Source organism: Lonchura striata, chromosome 12 (assembly GCF_050655825.1).
Source record: "Lonchura striata isolate lonStrDom1 chromosome 12, ASM5065582v1, whole genome shotgun sequence".
Lineage (NCBI taxonomy): Eukaryota > Metazoa > Chordata > Aves > Passeriformes > Estrildidae > Lonchura > Lonchura striata.
Genome location: NC_140714.1, coordinates 11,487,274 through 11,514,788, shown reverse-complemented (window position 1 = coordinate 11,514,788; position 27,515 = coordinate 11,487,274). Strand labels below are relative to the sequence as shown.

The following is a 27,515-nucleotide window of genomic DNA, read 5'->3' as shown; positions in this document are numbered from 1 at the left end:
CAGATGCAAAACCAGTAGGATTCACACTGATGTTTTCTAGAAAAGAAGAAAATCTCCAAAAAACCATAACCCATGCTTTAGAAGCAGTAGACAAATAAAGTTTAATTCTGGTACTGAATTAAACCGCATGTAAAACATTATGTTTAAACATTTAATTTATTGCTTTAGGATTTGGGATTCTTGCATTTTTGTATCCACATCTTTTACTATGCACTATAAACTGCCTTTTCACAATTTTACCAGCTACATTTAGGGGATTGTCCCTCAACCCAATTCTCTGAACTGCCCTTCTTCACAGCGCTCCAGTGAAAAGAAAATGTTCAAGGCAAGCAAAACTCCCCTCCCAGCAGAGGACTTGTTGCATTTGAAAGGCTGTTTATATCAGTATTGGGCAAGAAAAACCCAAGCAGCACAGGAAGAAACAGGTGTAGGAACAGTATTCAGACATACTCTCAGAATATACAGCAAGGTTTCTCTTTATTTGCAGTGCTAAAAGCAGTCAACACAGACTGCAATTTGGGAGGGGCGTATTAGGAGGCCCAAAGTGCTCAAAATGGTAAAAGCAAAAACTTCTTTAAGATTGAACCATGAAAGTCCACATACAAATGTTTTTGTGATCCAATTCAGTGGGGTTTGATTCAAGTTAATTTTCTGAGATTTAAATGTGCTCTGACACAGCTTAACTGTGCAACTCTGATTGTGCAAAAGTCCTTAAATAAAGTACAATTAGTTCTTACTACATGTATATACATACTAAAGCTCATTAATCAGAGGTCCTGGGACATCAGATAGACTGAAGTTCTTACATGGAAAAAAGTAGATCTCTGTTACAATTTTAATAGCTACAATGGTTTGAAGGAAATAGTCTTTTTGAGTTATTCTCTCAGACAGTGGAGAATTTTTTTGTTGTATTAGCCATAAAAGCTACAGAACATTTGCCAAAACGCAGACCAAGGTTATCTAGCCAACAAAAAACACTTAGAGGAAACATCTCTCTTCATATGGTGGAAGTATATGCAGCCATACAAAATGATGCTTCTTTAAAGTTCATAAAGTCAGTATAATTTGACAGTCAATAGGCTCTTGCCAAGACAGAATCACTACTGGTTTAAACCAACACTCTTATTTACTAGAGAATTGATGAGATAAACAGAAGCATGTTCCTCACATTTTTCATATCTAAGTCTCACATGAACTTGTGGAAGTTCACCTGAATACTGAAACAATCTGCCTAACTGCTCTCCGATAGGAGGGGAGCATTTCAGAAGTCTGCTTGCAGCTTTTGAGACTGAGATGCTCCACACTAATAATGGCAATTGGCTACTACCAACCCCCAGGATGGTCAAGGTTGGAGCTGGTAACAATACTTCTCTTTCCTTTTAATGAGATTTATTACACAAGAAACAACTTTTTACCATACAACACCAAATACGTCATTCAGATTCAGCAGAGTGAGAATCCCCACATGATCCCCTAGACAAAAACATAAATGTAACCACTCAGCAGGAACACAGCTACTCAGCATTCAAGACACTCACAACTTCTGACACATAACACAGTACAAATGGCAGCCCTGGACTTTACAGAGGCTCCAAGTCAGTTATTTACCTCCACCAGCCGTTCATCTTGCATCAATCTGCTCCAGCATTTGTTAGCAATTCATTAAATACGGCAAACAGGAACCTGACTATAAGACAAAGAACAGTTTCTACTTCTTACAATTCCTGAAATAGAGCCCCAGCAGTGGTTGTCATACTTGGCTGCCACATCTGTGCTCTGGGTCATGTAAACTCACAGCCCCAGTCACAGGTAAGGCAATGCCAAGGGGACACTTCCAGCATAACCAGATCCATGAGCTGTGTACATCTCTCTCTGCCTCCTCACCTTTTCTACAATCTTTCTCACCTGGATAAGGAAGGTAAAAGATATCTTTCCCCCACTGAAATGAAAACATTTTCCTTTTTCAGTTAAAGCATGCTATAAAAAGACCCAGCAACACTGGAGTTTGACATTCATCCTCATTTAAACTGAAATATCTAAACAACATATACTTTTGATATCAGTAAAGTAAAAACCTACCAGTAAAACAAAATAAAACTAAATGGCAAAAAGACCTTATTATTCAAACTCCAGTAACTTTTATAAAGCAGAAATACAAGTGTCACATGTTGTTGCAGTTTATAAAATCAAAGACTATACAGATTGAAAGACCACTGAAATAATCTTAAATGACATTCAGAATTCTGCCAACACTATGTTTTTGCTGCAGAAATCCTAGGTTCATGCTCTTCAAGGTGGATTTCAAGTGCTAAGGAGCAAATAGCACTAACTCAATTGGATAGTGAACTGTTTGCTGTGTCAAAGCTTTTTGCCAAACACATATATATAATTTTTCTTTTTGCTATATGGATAATCAACCCCAGATGGAAATTTACATAGGCAAAGCATAAAGGAATCCATGCACTGCTGGTGCTCTCAGCCTCAATCAGAGCAAGCATGGGCATTTGAGAATGTCACTGTTTATTTTTAATTGCTGTGTCCCTCCTTTGTGCAGGTTCAAGCGGTCAAAGATGTCGAAGTCCATTAGTAGAACTGGAAGGTGATGCCACTTCATTCGGTGAGAGGGGTCTTCAAATTTAAAAAAAGCAGCTAGTCTGTAACGTCCCTAAATGTACTAGCTGTCAATCTCAGTTACCATTGGGTCAGGGCAAAAAAAGGTCAGAGAGAGTCATAAACCACAATGTGTTGTGAAATGTGCTTCCTCTGTTACCTTGTACGCCTGAGAAAGGTTTGACCTTTTATAGGTATCCTAACCCAGCTCTGCATGATGCTGGCAGGGGTAAGTACAACACACAGCTCAAACTTACAAACATTGCTTCCTTTTACTGTGCCTTGCTTTCCATACCTGTGCAACATGAAGGTGAATGTCCACAAGTTGCTAGTGCCAAAATACAAAACTCTGCCCGCTGCTATTATCATCCTGAGGCATGCACACATCTATTTCTCACACAGCAGTGGAAGGTTTAATTCATTAACAGCAACTGGAAAAGTAACTGAAACTTTGAGGGAAGTTGTTAATGCAATAAGAGCCAAGTGATCTGGCTTGTCTTTGCAAATGACCTGTTCATCTGCTAAGTTGTCTGTCACTTAAGTGACTACTCTCCCAGTCACCTGGGAAGAAAGCCCACTAAAAAAGTCATATAAAGTCTTTTCCATTGTTGGAAAACACACAAAGCCTATTTCCACTTTTAAGCACCAATTCACAAGTTATTTACTATATTTTTGTCATTTCTTCCTTCATACGGATTCTCAAAACACAGATTTAGTCCTAAACACATTTCTTCAAAACATTCTTGGACTACAGATGAAAAGCAGAATAGTAATTTCCAGATACAATCTAGTGATGCATTCTTTCTTTGCAAGAAATAATTATTCTGCCCTGTCTCCCCCATCTCCTGGAGCACAAAATGACAGGAAGTTTGGCAAATGCTATGCCAAAAAGAAAGCAGTGAACTCACTATGCAAAGCCCTGTTTGGGCAAGAGTCATCTCCCACTCCTTGCACTCCTAACTACTTGGCCCTCTTTGGACCCCAAGCACAGGCAGGCCCAGGACTGAGAACAGGACACAATAACAAAGGAAAAACAGTGCCAAGTGGAAAACAGGAGCGGTTGAAGCTAGAGCTACAATCCCAGCAAGCATATTCCATGCAGGAAGTGAAAGCATGGCTTCCAAAATAGGTTGCATGCTGTAAATAAGAATATGTGCAGTGAGGAACTCAACTGGGGAAGCAGAAATGTCAGAGTACATACAGTACAAATCACTTCTATGCAAAGGACAACAGGATATAAGCTAGATGGCCACAGGTATCACTGAAGAAGCTGGACAGAAACAAATTGTCCTCTATCAGCCAAATACCTCAGGTGAAATCAGAATGCCTCATGTAGTCCTTCACTTATCCAAAGTGTAAAGTGAAAAATGAGAAAACAGATTGTTCCCTCAATGAAATAGTAAGATCCTTATAGCCTTATAGTAAAATGACTTGAAGATAATACTGACAGCACCAAAAGAGTCCCACCCAGGCTTGTTAGGCCAGAACTTGCCTGCTCACAGAGAATGTAATCAGCATGGTCCACTTTTAAGTGGCAGCTGCAAAATACTCAAGTCTTAATTCATTTTAGGCAATTAATAATGCTAAGGGAAAATCAAAGCAGTGATAATCAGCACCTGTGAAATAGATTTCACATGTTCCAAGCATAAAGTCACTTTGTTTTCTTTTAAAGGATGAATATATTTTAAGGAAATTAAATAGTAACAACAGTTGAGCAGTTCAAAGGCCATTGGAATGTCTCTTTGACTTTCTACAGGCTCTCTGAAGAGCCCCATAGCAGCAAGCAAGCATCCCAGCAGTTCTCTCAGAACATGCTGACACAAATTAAAGCTTCAGCAAACAAAGAGAATGTGCATCAAGCATTTCAATGCCCTCTTCTTGTCATTTTCTTTGCTTTCAGACATTTCTGGAAGCCTACTTACATGGATTCTTTTGCAAACCTTCTCACTGCAGCATATCTCAAATGAAAGTAACCTTCCTCAAACTTTGTTCAGTCCTTGGGTGCATCCCATCTTGGAAACATGCCCACTTTGTTCCTCTGAATTTGAAAGCCTAACATGCTAATCTAGATCAGTCTTCTCTTCATCCAACTAAATTATTGAGAAGGTAACTTTACTGACTGCCTTATTTAAAAATCACTATGCCTCTTACTGTTATAAGCCGAGTTCTAATAAGGTACAAAAATAAAAATTGAAAATAATTGAGTAATTTCAGAGTGGATGAGAACACTCTCTTCTTTGTTGAGTGTCTCTATCAGGAAAACCACGAGGAATGAAAATGAGAGACTCACCTTCAGGGCAGGAATCTCCACATTGTCACCAAGGCTAACAGAGCCAGAAAGAATAGTCCCTGTCATCACTGTGCCTTGACCCTTGATAGAGAAACAGTGGTCGACTGCCATAAGGAAGTGTCCTGAGGGGTCTCTTGATGGCAGGTAAGCCTGAGACTTCAAGACCTGAAAAAAAAGATAAAAGCAGCACCATGCCTGGGTGAAAAGTCATGACAGCAACACAGCAGAAGGCAGGCAAGTGGATGATTGATTGAACAAGCTTGCAATTTTACTGATTTCAAACATCTCCCAATGAGCTTAGAACTCACCAATGTCAAATTAACTGTGTGTGCCATAGGGGAGCTGCACACTTAGCAGCAGGAACAGTTCGATTTTCTGCCTTAGAAAGATTTGGTGCTGCACATTTAGCTTGGTTAGCACAACCTCACCGGTGATAAAGTTGCTGCCAAATTCAATATAAACACTGCAGCAAAGCAAAGAAAAAAAAACTGTACATGTGTCATCTTCCCCTTTTTCCTCCCTCTCTCTAAAGTACAATTTTACAGAACGTTTTGCTACTTCAGCTTTTTTGGATTTTGTGAAAATGAACTTATGTACAGATATTAGTGCCCCTTAAAGCCCATCTCTGACTCCCTCCCAGAAAAACTGTATAACTGGGTTAAGTTTTGAAATTCAACTTCTCCTTCAAATTTTTGTTAGTGCTTCTTGAAGGATCAACCCATTAAGAAAAACCACATAAGTACCATTTTCTAGAGAAACTCTCTGAGTTTAGTGCTTTTCTTTTGTTGACAAATACTATGTTTCTTAAAATACGTTATCAGACAAAAGATTTTAATTATATAAAGGAAGTCACGTACTCAACAGTTTCAAAGGAACTGGTTCATTCCCATCTCAAATCACTTCTGCTATCCCTCTCTCTGTTATATCACCTGTATATACATTTGGTATTGCCTTTAACATCTGTTTTTAAGGACAAAAACTGCAGCCCAAGCCCAGGTTGTAATGGCAGAACAATGGAGAGTCTCTCAGGAAGGACAGAAGGGATAATAGCTCCAAGTTCAATGGCAGGGCTCCCACAGCATTTGCCAGCTCATCTAATATTAGGTTTCAGTTGACAAAACAGCTGCAATGAGAGTTTCCTTCAAAGGTTTTAATCCTGGAGAACATCCCAGTAAATCTAACAGGAACCAGATAAAGGCAGAAGTAAGCACTTGCATATCTCATCTCTAGAAACTGCTAGGGGCAGACTGATCCTAGCTAAGCCTAGTCTAAGGCCACACTACATCCCATGCCCATGCCCTCCTAACTCACAGGAGCCTGGGAGGTGATGCAGCATTCAGCAGCCTTGTGGAATTATCCTGCCTTTATACAAGCCTGGCTGCCCAGGGCTAGGCATCCCTAGATTTTTATGTCTGGCGCTGCACCTTAACTTCAGCAATTTACAAATACTTTAAACCTGGCAGCATCCAAATCAGAATTGGACAAGTCTATAAAGAATTATGCTTTTGTTTTGGGATTATTTTCTGCTGTCTTAAGTATAGGGGCATTCCTCCAGGGCAAAGATGTTCCTCTCCCTAAGCTAATGACAGAAAGGGTGACAAGTCTATTGCAAGCTACAAACTGCTCTCAGTTAACTCAGGTGTCCTTCCCTCCACAGTATAAACATAATGCCATATAACTAAGGGTTTTGAACATCTGAGAATGGATGCTTTCATATTATTATGTTCTTCAGTGAGTACCTCAATTAGTTCAGAAATACCCTGTGGATTCTCAGACTCTGGGGCTTCTGGTCCACCAGGCTTTGCTGCAACAGCAACAATAGGACACCCAGAGAATCTGAAAGAGAGAAAGACTTTCACCATTAGACCACAGATCTCCTACACATGTCAATATAAACAACTTCCAGGCTCATCTGAAGGCTAGGAAACTCCCTAAAATTCCAAATCATCTGCTCTTCTCCCATTGTGACTGACAATTTCTTCCTGAATTACCAGCTCTACTGGAGCTATCTACTATCAGCACTACTGTACTTCACTATGAAAGCTCTAGTCCTGTTACACATTAATTACTGATTCAATACTGTGACAGTCAAATGCAAGATTCAGTTATTTCAGAAGCAAATATCTGTTGTTACCCATTCTTAATGCAGTGATTTGCATCCAAAGTCACTTTACCTGGAGACTAGCACATTTTTAACTTTCATGAAAAAAAATTCTAACTGTAAAGTCATAACCTTCAAAATGGGAGCCAAATGCAAGATGCCTCATGATGCCTACCTGAGTCTGCAAGATCTCTAAACAACAGAAAGATCTAAATCTATTAAAATCAAAGTCTACAAAACTCACGAATCTCAAACACACAAAGGTTCAGAGAGGAGCAGTACAGCCAGCTGACCCCAGTTTACCTTTTATCCTACAATCAGTTTTATTCTTCAAGTCTTTAACTTACAGTAGATTTTCTTTTTTTCTCTCTTTACAAATTCAGTCAGCAGACTTAACTTTTGCTCCCTAAAATGCAACCTAGTGTTTTTTATTTAATTTTTTCAAAAATTAGAATAAACCACATAAAATATAAAGTAACAGAATAGTAATCAGTAATTACACCAAAAGGTGACTGGCTCTCTTATGCAACAGATCAGACCAAAATCAATTATTTTGGCCATCCTCTTGACACCCACCCCCACTGATTTTGTCACAAAAGGGAGCAAACTGGAGGGAAGAGATGGTGCTTTGCTAAAGAAGAAATGTTAACTTCTATAAAGGATCTCACTCAGTGACCCAGCTGTAATCAGGCACATGAGGTATTTTCTTTGTTTATATGCCATAAGCCTGAGGCATCTAAGGATAAAAGCTAATAAAAACATGCACTGAAAATTCCTGTGATTAACCATAAAACTTTTGGAAATTTATTTTCATACAAGTATTTCAGAGCACTGTATTGCAATAAACAAAAATTTATGTGTAACCAAATGCATTACTCCTCTTCCCATAGACCAGACCAAACTGGAGTAACTGTACAGCACATTTGGAGGCACTTCTAAACATGATCCAGCCTTACTGAAACTCTTACTCCATCAAACCAAATTTCTCTCAGCAGAATTTAGAGCCTGCTGGGCCAAGGGAGAAGCTGATGTACAAAAGAATTTTTAAAAAATAGAAATTCCATTCATAGAGACCGTTTGCTTTTAGTTTTGGTATAAAATCACAGAAAACAGCGTTTCGCTTAGGTAAATTCACAAGTATCAAACTACTCATATATACAAGTTACCTTCCCCTGCCTTTTTTATTTTGCCTTCCATACAACTTCCTGACATTGGTGGTAACCAGCATTGGTGGTAACATCTACTCTACAACTGCAACAGCCTCCAGTTTTGCTGACTGCTATGGAATTCCACATGCACACCTATGTGTGTAGCAACAATATTTCAACAAGTAAACTATTTGAAAGAAAACCAGAAGTCCATAACTGCTAAATGGTATCAGCATATATCCTGCTAATAAGAATAGTTTAGGAATACATTTGGAGATTCAAAGTCAAGTGGGAAAAAGGCTGTTGAGAAACTCCACCTGCCCAAGATACAACAGGATGGGCACGTTGCAGTCACACCCAGATCAGCAGTGCTCTTTCAAAGCACCATCAAGCACATGCCAAAACTGAATTTTGGTTCTTTGTCCTCTGTACTCTGAATCCTATTCCTTAAATTCTTCAACTCAAAATGTGACCCAATAGTTATATCCCCTTTTATTCCGGAGCAAAGCTAAGATGTGCTGTAACCACATCCAACAGTTCTTCACCTGGATATTCTGGCTTTGTATTATCCCATCCAAACTCCAAGCAGTTCTTTAATTCGAAAAGCTTAATTACAGGAAAAATACTTCTCTACACATGATACTTGCAGATGTGAATTTGGAATTGCATCTGAGTTTCTGTAAGTATTTTCACCCTCTTCTCATCATTTTTGCTAGATGTGCCAATATGTTTCGAAGCACGTTGGAAATGTTGGTATTTCTGCCAAAACAAATTTTGTGTCAAGTTACCTGTTAGTAATACTGTTCACTTACTTGGTATTTTCCAAGGTCTTCTGCATTTTCTTAGTCATCTTCTCAATGGCACTCTGTCTCTTCCCCTCTGGAAGGAGATCTATTTTGTTCAGGACTACCACCATCTTCTGGCAGGCAATTTGCCCAATTACCAAGCACTCTGCTGACTGTGTCTGCATCCCTTTTGTCACATCTATCACAAGCATCATTAAATCGATAATCTGGGCACCTGGAGGAAAACTCACAGTCAGTATTGCCACAGCATAAAAAGATTAAGGATCATTTTCTCAAATCATTTCCATTTAAAATTGTCAACATATGTACAAATAACCAGAAAGACAAAATACAAGTCAAAGTAAGCACTGAATTCTACAGCTCTTTCGAAATTAAGACCTTGGGAATTTAAGCTATTATAGGCTACCATTGAGTCATAAGAACCAGGGAAGAATGTGATAGTTCAAGTTGAAGGCTGTTATCACCACATAAAAAAATATTAAGAAAATTAAGCTTGTAGCAACACATGACATTTGCCTCAATTAAAAATTATAATCTAAGCAGCCAAGCAAGAATCAAATACAGCCAAAGAAACACACAGCAACACTGCAGGGAGCTGCACACTCAGGGCACCCCCAACAAGAGCTAACCAGGTACCCCATAAAAAAACCCACAAGCCTCAGTCCCTACCTGCTTCCCACCATTTTTCTTTCCAACCCCAAAATTTCATAAAAGTGAAAATCGTGATCACCACCAGAGACAGGTTTATCCCAAGTCTAAAGAAATTCTTGAATCCCTCAATGTTAGAAAGAGGCAATTTAAAAGCTGCAGTGTATTGCCATTCACTCCCAATTCAGATCCACATAACTTGAACAAGTAATTTCAAACACAGGAACACAGATCTGATTCCTAAATTTCTTAGTGGAAAGGCTCCTAAATTTTAGGTTGACATTACCTATCACCCTTATGAATTATTTTTATTTTTCAAAGTATTGCTGCCATGAACCCTTAATCTTTTAATTGAAGCAACCTGCATTTCATGGATTTAAATTAGTTTTCAAGGAAGCTTTTGATGAACATTGGGCCTTCCACTAATTACATTCAGAATTTTCTTGTTTCATTTCAGGTAACTGAAATGCTCTGAATACCAAAATAGAAAAGTGTAACAGACTCAAGTATTGAGAAATTTTAAACATAAGAAAGAAAAAATTAAAGCTGAAGTACCAGAAAGTCATATGCCAAAAAAGTACATTTTGAAAGATGATAAAAGCTAGAAATCATGCAAAATTCCAGTTCTCTAACTTAAGTACTTTTAATATTGGCCTTAAGATCAGAAGAACGAGAAACCAATACAACTGTTCCTTGTTCCTCCACGCTGTCCAGCCTTTCCCTTGCCTTTTTTTGCTTTTAAGGCTTTTACAATGGCTATGACAACAGCTCTCCTTGTTCCTAGTTCCCACAAACTCAGGATAGGAAATCATTCCGAGGTTGAAGTGCATGGGTGAATGAGTGGGTGGGAACTACAAGAAAAAAAGAAAAATTATGGCTACAAATGACTATTTCAACCTACCAGACCTTTCATCTTGTAATAATGAATGTTAAGCCCCTCAGAGCACTAGCTGGATAATTATGATATTTCCAGTGCTCCTGCAGAATTTTCAATCATTTCAAATATCTCTCCCTGACAAAGCAAATATGGGCTTTATATCTTCAAAAGTAGTTTGCATTTTTATTGTTTCAGGAATTGTATTGATTTAGAACTTGTTTAAATTTCAACAAAAGCATCATCAAGTCTGTACAAAAGGCTCAGACTTTATACACCACCCAAGTGCAGATGTAAAGGTCAGAAACCAAGGGAAAGAAACAGCATGAAAATGGTTTGAGTGGCACAAAGCAGTTAATCAGAATGAATCCATTTTTGTGAATGCACACAACAGGGCTGTTTTAAACCTCACATACATATTTTGTGTTACACTGCTCTACACAGCTGACATCCTCAAATGGAATGGGTATAAATAATGCAAACCAAACCATCAAGTCCAATGCTTTATTAATACTATAAAAAGGACATTCTGGTACCACAACAATGCTGCAGTTTGAGCCTTACCAAACATTACTGTGGCTACTAAAGCACAGTGATCCTCATGCTCCAGAATTAAGCCAAAACCACCAGATCCAAACCTGGCCTTGAAAAGGGCAGCTGATAAGATGCTTTATGCACAGTGTGGTATCTTTCCCTCCAAAAGAACACAAAATTTGCACTGAACTGTAATATTTAGTTTCAGTAAAAGGGGTCGCTTTACCTTGACACTTGAAATCAACTACTTCAAATTAATTTGTTATACAGTAAATGCTTGCAATTGCTGTATTTATGAATCTAGTAGCAACACTTTAAAAGAGCCATAAAGATCATCAACCCAGTTGCTAGAAGGTCAAGACTGTCTGCCTTGGGGCATTGCCTCATCTTCATAGAAGATACGCAAAGAGAAATAACTGTAGATTCCATGGAGGAACTTCAGCAGAAGAACCAGAAGACATACCATGACACTCCAGACAAAAAATACTTCAAGTCAAGGAAAGCAGCAGCACACCCAAGTTCACAAACACTGTCAGCACAATTATTGTGCCTTCTCCAAAGCCCCAGTGTACTGGTGGCCACAGCTCCCAGGAGATGGCACAAGATGGGACAGAAGGCATGGCAGGCAGAGTTGGCACACAGGCAGAGTGGGAAGCTGCTGCCCTTCACAGGAGTCGTGGAGCCAAGGCAAGGAACACAACAGCACTGACAGAAATACTTGAACTGTCATGTACATCTTTCTCACAGAGAGAAAAATGTTTTGTAATGTTTTGTATATGTCTACTCATGGATATCAAGGCAGGAGTGCTCAGGTTTACAGGACCCTCGAGTAACAAGGCAAAAAAATAATGCTAAAACTTAGTTCCTCAACTTTCCTTTTAGAGCTGTTTAATAAACCATCTTTGACAATTCACCTTCTTCTCAATCCCCCATCTTCTCCTACATAGTTTTACATTTTGGTTTATTCTAGAACCCATTTCTTTCATTGCCCATCAGCCATGCATAAAGTTCATTAAATCCTAAAATAAAAATATCTAGAGAAGTGTATATGCATCACCAATGTCACATTTCAAATTAGGAAAGTTGGCAAGATGACTAAACTGTAACCCTCTCCCATCTACCAAAGAACACCTCATTCAATAAATTTTCTCCTCATAACATATAAATGGTAATAGCAGACTTAAAATATGTTTAACTTCAAATTCACTACTTAAATAATCTCTAGTAAACAATCAACTCACTATCAGAATTCAGCCAACAAAAGGAACAGTGAATAATTTTCTGCAGCAGAGTAAGATTTAACAAGGAACAGTGAAGCAAGGATGGACTATATCAGTATTCTCATTAATACAACCTCACTTGGAAATATTTTTCAATTGGGACATAAAAATATTGCAGATATACTACATGGAGACTCAAAAAACAGCAACAAGATAAAAAAAGCTGAAAATATTACTCACACCTGCACTATCTGACAACAAAATGTCAGCCATGGAGTCTTATGCAAAACAGAACAGAAAGAGCAGAGAATTGAACTCCTCAAAAAAGGGGACAGAATATGGGCCTACACAGTTAAGAATAGTAACAGGGAAGAGATTATGAAGAGGGAAAAGACTATTTGAATATTCCTCAAACCTTCAGTGCAAGAAAATGGCTTGAAATTACTTTGAACAAAGCAGAGTCACATGCAAAGGACAGGTCTGCATACAAGGAAGCACAGCAATCAGAAACATTTTATCTGCACTAAAGCAGATCACAGTGAATCGATGAAAAAGTTAAACTAAGATACACAAATTATTCCTTCTACAGAGAAAACAGGGGTGTAACCTTTTATTTGCCACTTCATCTATGAAAGACATGTTCAAGAACATTGAAAAGATAAATCCTGACATGCGACTTCTCACTTTGCTTGAAAATGAAAGATCAGTTATTGGAGTACCCTTTCTGTGATGACACACAGCTCAGATGAAGCCCTGTAAAAAGCAAATGAAATAAACAAGTTGTCATCAGAAAACACAAGGGGGTGGAGAAAGATGGGAATTATACTTCAAAGATAAGCAGCTAAACCACAGCAAAAATAAAGTAGATAGTCTGAGTGAAGAAAAACAAACAAGAAAGATAAAACATGAACTGAGAGATTCTGGATGACAGCCAGATACAGGAAAAACACAAGACCAGCAGCACAGCATCACAAAGACTGCAAGTGCCAGCTAAACCTGGAGGCAGCAGCACTCATTTGTATCACAAAAGTGACAGAGAACACAAAACTGAAAAAATAAGAAAAATATCTTCACCGACAAGATAAAGAAAAGGTCCAGCCACTGTTTTGAACACACAACCCATGCTAGCTCCTGAATTTTGAAGAGTATCTGATTATATAAAGTCATCAATGAAGTAATTTATTACTCTTTACTCAGGAGATTAGTTGAATCACAGATGTCAGAGATGTTGACATGTTTCCAAAGAGCAGAAGGCAGCAACTCAAGCTTCCCTAAAGTGCACTTGCAACATCACTCCTAGATAGCTCTCACTCTTGGATCCTGAAAGAGTTCACCAGCTGCTGCCTGAGTAGACTGAAAAAGAATAGCATGCATTTTAAAAGTATGTGCATTGATTAACTTTTAGTCTTTTGGAGAAATTTCACTGCATTCTCTATATTTGCATTATTTAGTTTAATGTATCTTCAAACCTTTGCCAAAATAGGAAAAAAAGCCTGCCCAGAGTTCTAGGCAACAAGGCTGCAGACCTTCATGCCCTCCATCAAATTCACTCCTCATAAATGTGTTTAGTGTCACACACAATAAGTAAAAACCAGCTCTTCTACCCATGTTCACAGAGAAACACCATGGGAGTAGGCAAGATATCAGATGTATTTTGGAAAACAGTAGAGCACTATAATTGCCATGTTTTATTCCGGAACAGAACATTCCATCTTAAATAACAAACCTTCAACCTCAACCACAGAGGCTGTTGTAGTCCTGCATGGACATGAACTCAAAAACCTCTCATTGGTGCAGCCTGTTGCATGCTGCAAATTTTATACCTGAACTCCCAGGCTGAGCTGTGTCCTTACAGCAAAACATAATATTTTTAGAAAAAAAATGACATTATTAGATCTAGGAAGACAAAAAAATCAAACACTTCAGCCTCATGTATTAATTTATCAGATTCAAAAATGTATTACTATTTTATTATACATGCACTGAGCCCACTTTCAGAACCATCCAGTTATAATCTCCAAGCACTAAATTAGGTACCAATTCCTTACTGAAAAGCTCACTCCAAAGGCATTTTCAATGAATAAGCAGAATCTCAATTGGTTTGTCTTTACCAAAGTATTGCATTATATTCCCAGTAATACCTCTATATAAAGCTGACTTGGCTTCAAAAGGTAAAATCTGGTGAGTGGAGGGAAGAAGAGAGGATCAGGTCCCTGTGTGAACAAAGGGGACGTTTTGCATGTCACACAAATATGGAACATAGGCACAGATTCTGAATGGTGGCTTCTTTAAGCTCCTGTGTCCTGTCCTGTTTGTGGTAATCTTTTTAGCTGACTTTGCACAAACAGTACAACTCTTGTTCACAGGCAGCAAAAGGAAGCAGAAAATGGAATTTGAAATGTAAAAATAAAGAAATTGTGGCCTATGGGCTATAATTTGATTTCATGCTCTACAAGGAAATGAAAGAGGACTTCCTTAAACATACTTTTTTTTTTTTTTAAATATGCTTTTTACCATGTTAGGATTTCCTCTAGTGCAGAAGAGAAAATAGGATTGTAGAAAATGTACCGTTCTCAAGTATCATTGCTACTCAAGGGCAAAGCTCTGTTTTAATGTGCACTTCCCATTCTGGGGAAGAGGAAATTCTTCAATTAATAAACCGGGTGGACTGAGGCGAGTTTTTAAGGTTTAATCAATTTCATCTGCACACAGGATAAAAAGACCAACTATTCTACCATTTTTACCTCCGCTATTCCACTTTCAAAAAAAAAGAAAAAGAAAAAAATTAAATCAACGTTTTATTTTAAATTCTTTGAGGTTAGTATCTCCTGTCTCAGGAAATATTGTCTATATCATGCAGAGAGTATCCAACTTCCCCTTTCACAGCCCCCTCCCCCCACTTTTTTTTGTTAAGAAACTTTATTCAGAAACAAGTAAATTATTCTCTGTTTCCATATACAGTTGCACCCTGGGAGATGTTACAAGTCACACAGGATTTGGCTGGTTACCTTAGGGGAGGCGCTGTGATGAATAAGGAAGATGTTTTACAGGATATGGAATCCCCCAAAATTCAAACAGAAATAGGAGCTGTGATGCAGGCAGAGACATGCACTCAACTGGGGAACATGAATTAAACATGAAGAAACCTTCTGTAAAGCAATGCAAATTGTGGATCAAAACTGATACAACTTCTGTTAGGAAACACTTTGAAAAGAAAAGGAACTCAAGCATCCCACCATCATTTCCAAAGCAGGCCATCAGCAGCTCAGAGCACAAATGGAGCTGTGCAGCTTCAAAGTCCAGAGCATTTGTAACATCAGAAAGAAGGCATCACACTGGCAACCCACAACATTACTGAGTGCACAGTAAAGCTTAAAATTAGAAGCATTATGTCATTGCATGAATTCTCTTCAGATGAAAACCAGCCACTGTGATTGGTCTGTAACTGAGAGCTAGAAAGGGAAAGCAGTGTGGCCGTAAGGGCATAATTGGAAGAAGTTCATTTTTTGTATGTCAAATAACACGTCTATTACAGTTATTTATTTGTAAAAGTGAATTCAACTCAACTACAAGTAGTAGGTGATAACTTCTTATAAGAAATAAAAGGGTTCTTTTCCAAAAGATGCCACAGAAGAATCCCCTTGAATACACTTTATACTTCATCTGTAAGAAGAAACAGTGTGCCATATTGTTCTGAAGAGGATAAAAGATAATGCCTCTAACATCTCCTTTGTCAAGTCATCCAAGGATCTGTCTTGTTTGAGTAAGTTCTAGCTACATGTCAGAAACAAGCCTGTGCTCTTCAAAGGCCTGTAATGATTCGAGTATGTCAATAAGCTTGATCAGCCATGCTGAAGTAGCACAAACAAAGCTGATAAAGCCTCTATGAAGGTCATGCTAAGAAAGACTCAGGAGTATCTTCCAATAATTTTTAAATGCTGGTCTAGCCATTGTAATATTGTACACAGGATTAAACTTATAGGAAATGGATGAGTTATAAAAAAAAAATCACAAACAAACCTTAAAGTGAAAACACTCTCAAAAAACACAGAACAACACAGGAAGAAAGATTATCGGAGATCCTTTGCAAGGATTTACAGAATGTAAAGACGACCACGTTGTCTTCAGCCTCTTCAGAGGACAAGCTTGAGAAATGTCTGAATACTTTGGTAGTTTCCACCACTTATGAAAAAGAGACTATTCTTAAACAAGGCAAATACAGGATGCTCTTATTGCAATCTGACTAAATTCACTGGCTAAACACACATTAAAATTTCATGCAGTTTTGTAAAAAATTATGTAAAATTACAGAGAAACCTTCCTCCAAAGACGTCCAAATAGAAATTCACTACTAAAGAGATTGTTGTGAACCTTTTTAATTTAGCTAACAAATTAATTTCGCATACTTGTCCTGCCCTCTCCCCAGCACAAACAGAACCTCAGTACACCTCACCTCCTCCCAGCCTGAGCATAAGCTAGAGAGCACAAGTAATGGGCACTGCTAAGGACACATCCTTCCACAGCAGAGGAAAGGCCATGACCAACATCCTTCACTTCCATTGTAAAGACAAAACATGCAAAGGAAAAAGGCAATTTTACCCACGTGGTACCAGCCAGGACAATCACACACTTCACTTTGTTATTGTGCTGATTGTCTGCCTGCACACAGGAGTGATCTAGAAGCAGTTGTCAGTGGAGCACAGCAGTGAAAGGCTCTGATACCTGGTCACAGAGACTGCAGCTCCCTTGGGCTGGGAAGTTCCTGCTGCCAGTTACCTTTCCCCAAAACTGTGTTTATTTAGGCCTCCCACAGTTTATAGAGGGCCTGATGAAAGGCAAAGTTGAAGCTCAGACCAATCAGCTCAACCCAGCCACACCAGAGAGCTCTCCCTGAGACTGGCGAGGTGACCCAGCTCCTGCAGCACTCCAGGGAGAGCCAGAGCTGGCACAAGCCAGGCAGCAGGACCCAACAGCAGGAGCTGCAAAGGTGAAAAGGGAAAGAGCAAAGCAAACCTCCTGTTCCTAGGGACAAGATGCTGCTGCAGGCCAAGGGGTTCACTGAACAGCAGCCTGAAGAATTACAGAGAAACTTAAAGCTGAACAAACAGACCATATGTTGTTAGGAAGAACTGAAAGAAACTGAAGTACATGTGTATATACACAAAACTAGTGCAATTACTTCAGAAAATGGTGAAAAGATACAGTCATTATATGCCATTCAATGCAAAAGTGTTTTAAGTTTAGAAGCCGCAAAGAAAAGTAAAGTATTAGATTTTGCCTATATACAATATAATATTGAAATAAAATACTGCATTTTGATCTGGTCACTTTCTGGAAAAGGAATCCTGAAGATAAAGAAGTTTTCAAAAAAGGAAACAAGACAAATGCAGTTAGGTCCTTCACAGAGAAAAATCCATGTTAACAGCACACAGTGACAAAAGCAAATGAAGTTGAGTGAAAGAAGGGAAATAAAACACCTCTAATAAAAGAGCCCAATCAATCATATAATTTTAAGCAGCACAACAATTCAAATTCAGCGTTGCTAAATACCATTTGTCTTTAGACAATTAAAAATACAGCTTTGATAGTTGCATCATTAAGATTTTAAAGCTACATCCAGCTAGATGAAGTTTAATTTTTTAATAAAACATTTATGATTTTAACCTGTGTAAAAAGTTTTAAGACAAAACTTAAAGAAAGGGATATTTTATTCCATCACTGACTTTTCTTGTTTGTCCAAAACCAATAATTTCTATTATTTTCAAAGAAAATGTAGCAAACCAGGTAAGTGACTACTACAGTCTGGCATTTAAATTCCTGTTCTTTAAATAAATATTTCTCAAAAACCAGAAAATCACCGCAAATGGAAATCCTATAGACAATGAGGGGAGAGCAAAGCAAACAATCCCTGCCTTGTAATGTGAAATGCCATGTAATACATAGCATGTGTAAAAATGGAGGTAAAGCACCATATAAGAGAAGACGTCATCCTTCTTCCATATGCACGAAAGTCCTTTTCTGTAATATTACCTATTACTAGATCTGAATTTCTATATTGACAGGGCACAAACTGGACAGAGTCCAAAACAGGCCTCTACTTATTTTAATGCTGAAAACAAACTATGGTACAGTTTAAAAAAACCTACGTATCTTGGAAGAGCAACAATCATTCTGAGTAGACACAGATGACTGCTACAAAAAAAAGGTAGCATTTGCAGAATTACTCAACACCGTGGTATTTCAGCTGCATTAATTTCTTTCTTGGCTTGAAGTCAAAAGTGCACAATTTCTGAATTAGTTAGCAAGCATTAACTTTTTAAAGTGTCATTCATACATCTGTATATGCAAATACAGATGCCAGTAAAAGCTGAGAATTTAAATATTTAGGATACTCCACAAAACTACAGTTTTAGCATTTTAGACTGAATGTCATTATACAGCTCATCAGCCATGGAGTACAATCTGTGGCATATAGTAAGGAAAACTATTATTTTATAGACTTGAAAGCAAAAGAAAGCATGTAAAAAATCAATTGGGTTATTACGATCCCAGTAACAAACCTCATTTGTCCAGGGGTGCTTGGTGAGATTTTGTTTGTCTGGTTTTTGCACTACCTGGCTATACTGCACCTAGCAGAAAAAAATTTCCATTTCATATTTTGGAATTAAGGCTATAAAACATTTCAGGCTATTTCAATATTCCTAAGTTCCCAAATGTCATACAAAAATGGTACCTGTAATTCCAACAATTGATGTCAAACCCAAACTTAGAGATTGGCAATGAAGTGCCCTGTTCCTTTTGCCTGGAATTGTTTAGTTCATAAAATAAGGTTTCTCAAACAATGTGACAGTAAGTTGTGTAAGAAATCAACACTTTATGTTCATGCTTCAGGAAAAAAAAATGCAAAGTAAAAAAAACGGAAAATTGATACTTGTAAACCCCTGCTTTGACCTCCTCAGATGATCTTGTGTGCTCAGGGTTCTAGTAAGCTTTCCTAGTGCCTAATAAGAGATTTCAAGTTTCAGACTTGTTACTTAGAGGTATTTTGTTTTGGTATCAAGACCACGTGTGCTTTTGCACTGAAGAGTTAAATGTAAGGTAACATTACACTTGGGCCTTACATAGTGACCATAAATGGTCCCTGATGGTCCATAAAGTCTTTACTGCAAATACTGAAAAGCAAACAGGTCAGAGGACCAATAAGAAAAAAATACCCTTTTTATACTCCTGACCTACATCAGCTTTATGTTTGCTCTCCAAGATCTCCTGCCAAGTTTCAAGAAAACAAGTAACTATATTTGCATGTGATAATGTTAAATATGTTGCAAAAATATAACTACAAGTATGACCATTCTATCCTTCGCATCTTTCAAAGATTACAGACAGGGACCATCTTTGAAGCTATTTCTAAGACATGAAGTAGCTTAGCAGTCAAATGTCTGGAAGACCTGAAAAGGCTGAACCTGCACCAATGAGGACATGAGCCCATCTCCAGTTCTGACTGACTTCCACACATCTGGAGTCTTCTGCTCCATCTCTAATGACTCAGTTCACACCACACAGAAACAGACCATTCCCAGCTTCAAGAATGTTGCACCTGAGGTTTCTCCACTAACTGGAGTGTGGAGACAAATACGGAGTGAAAGCCTCTGTGGTACCTACAACGATAGAAATTCCTGCTACCTCCCTACAGGATGCTCAGCCCAGAGCTGACAGCAACCTATACCAGTATGCCTTTCACTATGAATGATAAGTCATGCAAAACCAGGTTTATACTGGAAAGAGAAAAGCAGTACAAAAATTACTAGAATAACTTGATGTCATTTTCCAAGACTGTTTCAGGGAGAGAATCACATGAACAGCCATCAGTGCACACATTTTTCCCCAAAGCAGCAAGCTCTGAACTCCTGTATTAGCTTTTCAGACAATTAACACTCTGATTTCCAAGAACAGACCAACTGAAATGTTTCCCAACCAATGTGTTCATATTTCTGCCAATATTTGAATCTACTATTGCATACAAGCTCAGTACTGGACTCAGAGAGGGGACAAAACCAGACTCATGAACAGTAACGATGAGGTTTCTATAAATTCTGTTCTCTATCAGTACTACCTCACACTCAGCTCTTCAACTTTTCAAGTTAACATTTGTACAAGATGGTATCTTTCCATTAACATATCTAGGATTCGATCACACCCATACCCCCATGTTGTAACACAAAGAGAACCAGCACATCTCAGAAATCCTTACACAAGCAACACAACTTCAGTACTTGATTATTTTCAGGATGAAAAGAATGTGCTAAGCTTAATCACCAACTAGTTGGTTTTTTCCTTCCCAAAGGACCGGAGAACTGTTACTACAGTGCATCTATTGCCTCCCTTGGGATGCTTTGAATTATAAACAACTTAGAACATGTTAGAATTTCTTTAAGCATATTTTTATCAGTTTAACATTAGATGACAAGGAAACTTTTTTGCTATCTTCTGTGTTAACTTTTTCAAGTCCTGCCTAACCAAAGGATATCTCACAGTAAATTCTTGCTCACTCTTCTGCTGTATCTTTGAAAGATCAGTTTACATAAAAGTTCCATGCAGCAGTCACTGGAGATAAGGACCATCACACAGGTAGACAGACCTGAATATACATTTAGATATGCAACTCCAAACTTCCAAAAACCTATAAACAGCAGTTTGCATGCAGTTGAAAACAGGTATAGATATGAAAGTTGTACCTGAGAGATACTGCTGAATCACCTTGAAATTCTTGACTCCAATTAACTTTTCTCTACTTATAGTCAATGTTTTAGGCCAACTACTCTGAAAATCATGGAATGCACTGGAGTCCTCAAGAAACACACCAATTATCACCCTGATCATAGAGATTTGCTACAGGATTCTCTTCTCTCCAACCCTCTGTCAATTCAAGGACACTAATCTTAGAGTGCACCTGCAGCTTTAGATAGTTCAACCACCAGCAGTAAGAAATTGATTTAAAACCTTGTACAGAGCAAGAGCATATATATTTCTACAAGACTACCAGAACCAAATTTTCTTAAACAATTCTATCATCAAGTCCAAAAGTAAAACTCCCAACTCATCAGATTCTAAATCATTCTTCTACAAAAAAAAGCAGTGTTCCATACAAAGCTGAAAAAAAAATTAATTCTGCTCTTAAGTTGTTACAAGCCCTAAGGTAGCTTGTCTTTGAAATTAAGTAAGCAAAAGTCTTGCACCATGCATTAAGAAGCTTCTTTTGTATTAAAATCCAGTCCTATTAGTTTTTAAAACATTGAATGCAACACACTGTCCTAACAAAAGAGTTATGGTAGAGTATGGGAAGCTATTCCTGCACAGCTCTCAGATGTGCTTCATCTGAGAATGTGAAACAAGATTTAAAGAAAAAATAACAGTTTACATTTTGCTTTTTTTTATTCTCTCCTGTTCTCAAAAAAAAAAAAAAAAAAGATTGCTAGCAGCAATGAAAAATGCATTCTTTAATTTTCTCTTCACCCTCCACAATACTGAAATAACATCAGTCAGGGTTATAAACATCTGTAATTGCCAGGGGAATGTACAATACGTTCAGAAACTCCAGGCCCACATATCCTGTAGCTCTGTACTTCACAAACAAAAGGTTGGGGAAAGAAAGAGGGGGTGGGGTATAGGGAATAAAGGCTTAAAGATTAAAGTCACAGGCAGAGACAGACGGCTCCGTTTTTTAATAACTGAAAACACTAGTTGTGCCTGAATGTGCTCATTGTTTTATGGCGGGGGGGAGAGTCTCTGCATGCTGGACTGGCTGGCGACAGAACTGCCTTTGCATCAAAAATAAGATTTGCAAAAAAAAAAAAAAAAAAAGAAAAAAGTCACCAAACCCACGCCCTAATTTCCCCTCTTGCAATGGTTAATGACGCTTTTAGGTAGCAGTCAACAAATTATCCCACCTTACCTTTATTAAATTGGGGACAACTTCATGGCTGGAAGTATTACCTGATGGAAACAGTGTAAGACACGGCTGCAGAGATGGCTGAAGGTTTTATGCTCTGAAGGAACACAGACTACGAACAAGAACAGTCGTACATAACAAACAGGCACGTCTGGGGAACAACAAGCTTATAAATCAATTTCTGATAGGTTCTTCACACAATAAAAGCAATGCTGCAAGGTTGAATTACGATACAAGCAGATTTTTATATGGTTTCAAGAAGTTTAGCTGTCATGAAGAAGTCCTTAAGTCCTTACTTTTTAAAAGCATCAGCTATACTTTAAGTGAATGAAAAGTTTCATGAGTTGGGTTCAATTCAGTCAGTAAAAAATGCTATTACCTTAAAATATTGCACTAGAGTGTTAAAAAATTGAAAGTGTTTCTTTAAAACTTTAAAATAACTTTTCTCACAAAAATTTAGGAGTACAAGCGCCTGCATACTGCATGGCTACTCAATAGCCAAAATTACAAATGTGTATTATTTTTAAATTCCATAATACTGATTTTTCTATTCCAAATAATCTAATACTTGTCATGATCTATTTCAGTGGAAAAAAATTTGTGGGTTAGATCCCACCAGGGCCTAGGTACCCATCTTAAGGTCAATGCAATGAGATCAGTTACAGAGCTGGGTGCCAATGACTACAGGTAAGCAAGCAGCCCCAACAAACATATGTAAATAAAAAAATATTAAATCCTTCTTTCACTTTTATTCTAATCTAGTCTCACATATTACCATAAGAGAGCTTTTGTTTTACTATATATATATATATATTTTTTTTTTTACCTGCCAACTTTGCTTTAAATATAGACAGAAAGGAGATAATTCAGTAAGACAACAGGCTCTTTCATCTAAAACCATGAAACTCCTAGTCATAACTTCTTGGGGAAGCCTAAAATAAGGAGCAGGGAGCCACACAACAGGAGTCAATGAAAAGTAGTCTCCTGCCCCAAGCAACCATGCTGTGCCGGGAGGAATCAGTGGCCACAATACACAGGTCCTCAGCCAAAAATGTCAGACCTGGAATGCTCCAGCTATCATCCCCTCTTTGTTGATGCAACACTTTTGCATCATCAGCCACTGGACATCTTGTTGAGATTAAAAATATTGTGGAGAGTTACTGTCTGTTCAGCAAAGAAAAAAGACGAGCCCATGTCAGAAAGGGAGGGGAAAGGAAAAGCCGAAACATGAGCTCATAAGCCTGATGTGGAGAATAAAGACAGGCTTTGTTTTACCTCATTCATACCAAGTACAAACAAGAGACTCATCACTGTTTTGAGTTTGAACTGCAAAATTTGTTTTGTATGCAGCGCTAGCTATTTTTTTCCTCACATAACTCAACTACCCATCTTTCTCAAAAGTAGCTCTGGTGATGCTCCAATCTATTTAAGCCTAAATGAAACCTGTCTAGTAGCAGACTCTCATTCTGCCCACACTACACATTCCAACACTTCAGAAGCACTTACAAAGGCATTCTTACATAGTAAAGACCAGCTCTGGTTATATCATTGATGTTGCCCTGATGTACTCATGCACTCTAAGTAACTAAAATTAAAATATAGGAATATTTAAAAGAAAATAAAAATCACTTGGAGTGATTGGAGGACATAATGGCTATCTAGCCACACTAAGAGTTAGGCAATAGTTATTAAAATGGAGATATTTCTTTGGGCAAGAAGCATTAATTCTTTTTAAACTTTCAAATGCAGAATTCAGTTCAAAAATACAACACAATGGTTAAAGGTACAGCCCTTAGAAGATAAGAGGTAAAAAAAAAAACACAGAAAAGAAGTCTGTCTTCTGACAGAAACAGTACCCACCAGTACTGTCCCTAAAAGAGCTCAAGGGCAATACCAAAAGGGAAAGCAGAGTCTGGATTCTACTTTCGTGCTCCTAGGAAAAGGCGAAGAGGGTGGTAATTTACCGTGTACAACCAAGTTGTACATGAAAGTTTAAAACCAGCCAATTAAAGCTAACATTATGGAATGGAACTGAGGTCCGAGTGGAACGCATTAGACACGCATTCCACACAACGGCTCCAGAGTCCGCCCGCGAGGGGGATACTCTGCAAAGTACAAAGGGTCAAGAAGCTCCTCTCAAAGAGAGCCCCAGCTCTGACCAGGAGTCAGGAGCCTGCCCAAAACAACCAAATGTGGTGCACAGCTGCAAAGTGACACCAAGGCTGCAAAGCCAAGTCACTGCTAGCATCAACAGATTGCTACGGAGAGAGTTGGAAAATTCACCAATCAAATAAGGGCAAATCTCACCACAACTGAGAACCAAATGGAGGGGGATAAGGAACAAAGAACAGCCCTAAAACTAGCAGCAATAAACATGCCTATATCGGTTAAAATCTCTTGCATACATCCCTTTCATACACTCAAGTACAGTGTGCCCTCCAAGTGATTTTTTTCTTCCAGCTACAGCTTTGCTTCTCTTAAGCAGGTCAATGTAGAATGGGTGTTAAGAGTTACTAATACCTAGTGGGAAGTTGGAAGACAACTACCTCAAGGTACCAGGACTAGGTTACGTTTTGCTTTAGAGTCTTCTGTACACTGGAGCATGGTGAACCCCAATTTTGATGCAAGCTTCTGGATTTCTGTAACAGTAAAACTGTCCTGTTGGTATTCCAGCTGCAGAACATAAGCAAATGGAAATACAAAGAGAAAACAATTAGGGTATTTCTTGTGTCTTATATTTCAACATACAGCTCCACACACGTGCAAACTGGGAAATTAATTCAATGTCATGATAAAAAATTCTGTGATACTTCTGTAACGCTACTACCCTCCAAGCCTTCACCATCTCCAAACACTAACAAGAATTATAATCTTTACAGAACAGTAGTTGGATCAAGGATGAAAAATAAGATTCATGTTAAAAAAGTAGGTTGTTCTCAAGAAAGACATCCTGCAAACAATCTCAGTTTTTATGTCTAGCTTTATTTCAAGCACCCACATTACTACACAGCTATAGCAGTGCAGCATGCAGAAACAAATCTCAAATCAGTTCCAAACACATTACGGATGCCAGTTCTGAGAAACAAAATACTTTAATTCTCTACAGTGTGCACAGATAATTACAGCCAAAGTAAACAAACAATACTTTAGAAAACAAATGTTTCTGGACCTATTCTAGGCAGCAGTTGGTTACTCTGACTTGCTACCATGCTAAATATTAGCAAAGCATCTAACTTGCAAATTTTAACGGAAGGTAGCTGAAGAGTTAATGCTCCTATTAAATTGTTCTGGCTAAAGTTTTAAGACTCTATACTGAACTACCAAAGGAAGTTTTTATATGCAAAAATCACCACAAATTTATAACTTGAAAACCACAGTCAAAGCAGTGATCTATTAGTTTATTCTCAGTTCACTTGAACAGGGTTTTCCATGTTTGCACACAAAGGCTATAACTTCTGTTTGTCTTAAAAGATAAATTGGATTCACCACCCAAATTTCATGAAATATTTATTTTGTATTTAGTTGTCTGGCCTTTAGCCCATGGCAGACATCAGGCCCTGCCCAACAATTCACTACCTAAACATGACAATAGCAAGCATAATTTGTTATTCCAAGCATATTTTGCATAATTTGTTATTCCACTAAGTCACATTGTGCTAGAGACCCTTCTCCAAGAAGACCATTATCAAGCACAGGGTACTATTTCATACCTCCTGCCAGGCAGCGCAAGGGCTTCTGACAGTGTACTTATTTTAATTTAAATTTTTGCTGACTCTGATTGAACAAGATACACACCTCATTTCAGAGCAGTCCCAAAAGGTCAACAGCCATGTAAATGTCACATCCCAGTACTTCAGGACAAAAACTATATCATGTGGATATGCCATCTAAACTGCCAACACCACAAAGCACTCCAGAAATTGTAGGGTGTATGGCATTTGTGTTTCACATTATTGCATTCTCCATATAATTAATAAAAGTCCACCAACATATAAAAGGTGAAGCTCACCATAAGGGAAGAAAGATGTGCAAAGTTTAATTACTAAATAAAACTAGGCACCATACTTGTCAAGACTAGAATTTATACTGTGTTAAGAGGGGCTGAAATTTAATGATCTATAACCACATTGAGATAAGAGATAGCAGCAATGACCGAGTAAATGTTGTCCATAAGACTAAGAGGAGGCAAGGTGAAAAATCTAAGTTATCATGATTTATAGCCAGATGACTTCTTTAAAAAAATTTTACAGCAGAGTGAGTGCCATAAAGGTATTCCAAATTTCACTGGTGGAGTATTAGTTTAAAAATAAATACTTTATATGTTTTGAATTATATAGGTTATTATTTAACAATTAGATGTTCATGTGAATGAACTTTTAGAGCCAAGGAGCAAAATACAGACTTGGCCTGACTTCATACTGGTTTGAATGTTAATTCTACAGTCTGCCTGAGTTCATTCCTACAAGGCTTCATGGATTTAGAACACCCATTGGGGCACTGAATTGGTACTTGTACAAAGCTGCAAATATGCATGGCACCTCAAAGATAAAGACAAAACAAGGCCCTAGGTTTACAAAGTTCACAGACTAAATTTAGACACCTTGCTCCCTAAAATAAGGAAAGTATTTTAATCTCTGACACAACCCTGTTATTTTATTGTTTCAAGTTTTATACTTAGAATAGAATAGATCTTTGTGAGGAGAACATATAGAAACCATCAACATACAAAAACAGACCCTTTACCTCTAAAAGCCCTCATAAATATAGGAAAAGAGTTTTCAATTATGTATTTTGAAGAATTTCCAAAAGCAAAGTTGTTCAACACAACCCTACAGAGAAATTTCGTAAGACAGCTCAAACACTGTAAACCAGAACATGATTATCTAATCACAGATATTTCAGTGTAATTCAGAGCAAGTCCTTCCAGCATGTTCTCTAGAATGAGCAAACAACTGAAAATACAAATGTTGACACAAGGCAACAAGCATTTCATAAGCAGTAGTAGCAGTTTCTGTAAGCTGAGTTTGTGAGCAGTAACACCTCTGAATTAAGCAAAACATCACTCAAACTCAAAACCTTCAACAAGAACAGAACTGTGACAAAGGAAGATCATCGTAAGCTAAGTACAGCAGGTCTCAGTTTTGCATCCCACACTCACCCGCCTCTTTCATTTATTCATTGCAAACTACTTTTTTTCTCACAAATCGAAATTTAAATTTTCAAGTTAAAACAAAGGCTGACAGCATCCCCAGGGAAGTGGGAAGAAAGCCTACAGAAAACAAAGTCTGCTCAGAATACACTTTGCCAGGCTCATGTGACCAGCTCTCAGGAATGC

General features: G+C 38.0%; 1 protein-coding gene across 6 annotated transcripts in view; it reads right to left on the bottom strand.

Moving 5' to 3' along the window:
• The window catches only part of EEFSEC (eukaryotic elongation factor, selenocysteine-tRNA specific), a 124,142-nt gene that overhangs the window by 82,112 nt on the left and 14,515 nt on the right, over positions 1 to 27,515 (bottom strand). For 4 of the 6 annotated variants that reach the window (XM_021532192.3, XM_085590511.1, XM_085590514.1 and 1 more), the window contains exons 2-4: positions 8,962 to 9,169; positions 6,640 to 6,736; positions 4,901 to 5,065 (exon numbers count right to left, since the gene is read on the bottom strand). In XM_021532192.3, the coding sequence (XP_021387867.1) occupies positions 4,901 to 5,065; positions 6,640 to 6,736; positions 8,962 to 9,169 (470 nt within the window). Of the gene's footprint in view, positions 1 to 4,900; positions 5,066 to 6,639; positions 6,737 to 8,961; positions 9,170 to 22,183; positions 24,854 to 27,515 lie in introns of all 6 variants that reach the window. The other 2 variants (XM_085590513.1, XM_085590512.1) reach the window with 2 other exon arrangements.